This window comes from Pyrus communis, chromosome 12, assembly GCF_041283825.1.
Source record: "Pyrus communis isolate YQ-2024b chromosome 12, ASM4128382v1, whole genome shotgun sequence".
Taxonomy (NCBI): domain Eukaryota; kingdom Viridiplantae; phylum Streptophyta; class Magnoliopsida; order Rosales; family Rosaceae; genus Pyrus; species Pyrus communis.
Genome location: NC_142576.1, coordinates 8,517,520 through 8,520,953, shown reverse-complemented (window position 1 = coordinate 8,520,953; position 3,434 = coordinate 8,517,520). Strand labels below are relative to the sequence as shown.

Genomic DNA, 3,434 nt, shown 5'->3' with positions numbered 1-3,434 from the left:
ACTTCTACAAAAATTATTCTGTTTCGTTAGTTCCATGGGAATGGCTCTCTAATATGTCTGTGTTGACGACCAAACACTCATTTTAATATCAAAAGCACTTCTACAATATGAAAGCACTTGTTTATCTGCCAAACAACAAACTGTTTCTTTATAAAAACGTTACTGAAAAATGTTACAAACAAAAAGCATTGATAAGTACAAGCACCTTATAAATTTGTACTTCCAAACGAGCCTTTAATCTAATATATTGTTGCAAAACAACTGCAAGTGTGTGTCTCATTGGTTGCATCTAGTGTTGAATTTAGGGTACATTGTGGAAAACGGCCTTGTAGTTGGATTGCACTTTTATTACCCAATCTGTTCATTTGTGTATGCATAAGCTAGGTTAGTGGGTTAAGGTAGCGTGCCCGCTTCCTTACACCTAAGTTTGAACCACTCCTCGGCAAATTAGAGTAGGAAATTTGTCCCTGGACAAGTTTCCCAGTTCAAAAGACATTGTGAAGATACAATCACACTGGCATTCTCAAACAAAAAATTCTGAGAATTATACAGCAGAACCTTAATAAAGCAAATCGAGAACAACTATTGAGATCACGGTTAATGGTTGAACTGACTTGCACCTGGTCGGTACTCTCCGATTCCTAGCAGATCCTGCAAATGTGAAGGTACATTATTCGAACTTTCAGAGGAAATTTCAACGGACTCTTCCAACAGGCGGCTGAGCGCCCCAAATACAAATTAAAAACATTGCAACATAAATTCAAAGGGAAAGGTACTAATGGATTAAAAGAAAAATAACACCAGGTTTAAATCAGTTGGGCATGAAACCCCAAGAATCAAAGATACAATGACCAAGATCTGACGGTTAAAAACCTCGGAATATAGAATACTCTGGAGCACCATAGAATTTTCCGAGAAGCATACTTTATATTAATTTAATCAAATTATGGAGCTTTCTCTTTTGATGTTTGGATTAGCAAACAAAGCCTGGAAGCACTTAAAAAAGATAGCACATGAATGGTTCTGACACTTAAAACTAGATTATCTAACTCTCTGATGCTATGTGCCCTGGACTCCTCCACTCCAAACCTACAAGAAATCTGTGTATTTGGTCATCTTCCCCATGGAAGCTTTAGTTTTACCCTCACCATTTATCAAAATTGAAAGAAAATCATACCCTCACTCAGCAAATGAAAAGCAAGCTCCAGCAGAATATGAGAACCAGTTCTATGAAGGCACACATTGAGTCCCAAACTTTAACAGGCTATCAAACAGATTCATAGAAGATACTTGGAAATCATATGGGGTTCAGAAAAAAAGAAAAACTATAGTTATCTGCTATAAGCCTATAAATCACAAAATTCGGAGCCAAACACAACGATTTAGACGGTGTTAGACTGTATTTAGGTACAGTTCAGTCATTGAGGTTGACAGATTTGTCTAACTTTCACAATAAGATCAACAAGAAAAAAGGCAAACATATAATAGTCTAATCATCTAATCTAAGTGAGCTGAGGTGATAGAAGCGAACTTCCTAGCCGTGTACCAGATGAGATGAGCATTCTACGATAAGCTTGGGTTAAAACAAGCATAGAATTGTATTTAAATGAAGCTGCCAAACCATGCCAAAGGAATATAGAAAAAGAGAGAAAATTTTACCTGGGATGCTTTGCTTTTAGCCCTGGTCTCCGCTGTGCTCGGAATATCATGATTTGCTTTATTGAATCTCTTCTCACGCCGATCGCATGCACCCCATCCATCTGAGAACCTACCGCCCCTAGTGACAAAGGAAGGAGGGAAAATAGCAACCATAATCACAACAAAGTATGACAATCATGATATAGGAATTGCATTACTATCTTAAATGCAAAAGCTCCCAAGATCCAAAATTCATACTGCATGTGTGCCCGAACTACAAATTCGGCACGCAGAACATTTCGATTCTCATCAAACTCAATGGTCTTGTCTTTGATCTCAAAAGAGAGATTGAAGTAAAATGATATCTTCCTCCAACCTGTACACACATACAAGAATCACATCTCATTTTTCACCTAGAATTCCCGCTTGATTTGAAACAAAAAACAGCTCTGTTAATCTACTTACCTGACTTTTTAATGAAAGGATGCCCAGAAATCATGGTGTAATCTGTTTTCTCCAAAATCTATCAGTTTAAATCATGCAAACACAGCAAACTAATTAGGCCTTTGAGTCTTCGACACTCGAAACTAGCTAGTGAATTAAGATTTCCCCAATTTCATAGCTTAATCTTTATAATAAGGTAACAAAATTAAAAAGAAAAAGCATTAAGATTCGACTGAAATTGCCCAAACGAAACATAAATTCGGTCAAAACCATCTACTGAATTCAAATTTCCCAAATTTTACAGCTTAATCATATAGTTAAGTAGGAAAATTTAAGAAATTAAAATACAGTAAAACCCAATTGAACTGAACAATTCAATCATCTAAGCAAAATTACCGCCATAGCTGCATTCTGATACTCCTTGAACAGAGAGACCGAAGGGAACCTCCCGGACATGCTATGAACAGCTGCAGAGCTATTATCCCTCTCCCCTCTCTGCGCATAGCTCACAGGGCTCGCAAAATTCCCGATCCCCGGCGACAAGTGCGTTTCCGGCGACGAATAAAACGGAGTCGTAGGAGTGGTAGGCGTCGTGCGCTGCACATTTCGAACTACGACCAGAGGACTCGTGTCGTTGACTTCGGAAAAAGAGGACCTCGCGATCTTCCTCGGGGGGTGAAACGCCCAGGGTTCCTCGACGACCTCGCCCTCTGATGCGGTTGACTTGGAGTCGGAGTCGGCGGAGGAGTCGAGCCTTGCGGCGGTCTTGAACAGCTTGGGCGGAGGATAAGGGTTTGAGACTGGGGAGGAGCGAGGGTAGTTTGGGTATTTGATAGCGAGGGGCATGCGGGGTTGGGGTTTGGATTTGGAAGAGGAGTGGGAGCCGGCGGCGGAGTCGATGACGGCCCACAGAGCGGCGTCTTCTAGGTCATTGTCGTCCACGACGGGGTGGAAGGTCGGGGAGGCCATGGGTGAAGGATTCTGCGGAGGAGGAAGAAGAGTCAGCTCACAATTGAGATCTTAGAGCGCGGGAATTCAAATTGCTGACGATGGGGAGCGATGGTCTGCAGGCCAGACTTCACACTGTAAGATGAGGCCTAAGTATTGGGCCCAAGTTGATTGGGTCCAAGCGGATATTTCCTTAAGACACAAAGAAAATAAGGGATCTCTTACAAATTCAATTGTTTGTTACAAACGATGTTTTGTTGAAAATACTGATGGGTAGTGAATGCTCACAATGTCTTGGTGGAGTTTTCAATGCCCTCACATATTGGTTTTTAACAGTGGCATTGTTTATGATTACACACACATTGTCAATTCCCATAACAGATTGAAATTGACTTTGGGGATGC

The 3,434-nt window shown here is 40.8% G+C and overlaps 1 protein-coding gene across 1 annotated transcript; it reads right to left on the bottom strand.

Moving 5' to 3' along the window:
• Positions 1-453: 453 nt before the first annotated feature.
• Positions 454-3,143, bottom strand: LOC137744334 (uncharacterized). Its single transcript, XM_068484172.2, has 5 exons — positions 2,479-3,143; positions 2,104-2,161; positions 1,897-2,014; positions 1,660-1,777; positions 454-651 (listed from the first exon to the last, which is right to left on the bottom strand). Exons 1-5 carry the CDS (start codon positions 3,049-3,051, stop codon positions 598-600), a joined length of 921 nt encoding a protein of 306 aa, XP_068340273.2. The 5' UTR covers positions 3,052-3,143; the 3' UTR covers positions 454-597.
• Between the last annotated feature and the right edge of the window lie 291 nt (positions 3,144-3,434).

Bases quoted from the DNA above. Each gene is read 5' to 3' on its own strand.
- LOC137744334 (XM_068484172.2), bottom strand. From the start codon at position 3,051: ATGGCCTCCCCGACCTTCCACCCCGTCGTGGACGACAATGACCTAGAA. The intron at 2,015-2,103 runs GTAAGTAGATTA...ATGTGTGTACAG, and splicing joins TCCTTTCATTAAAAAGTCAG to GTTGGAGGAAGATATCATTT. The intron at 1,778-1,896 runs GTATGAATTTTG...CTTTGTCACTAG, and splicing joins GTAGTTCGGGCACACATGCA to GGGCGGTAGGTTCTCAGATG.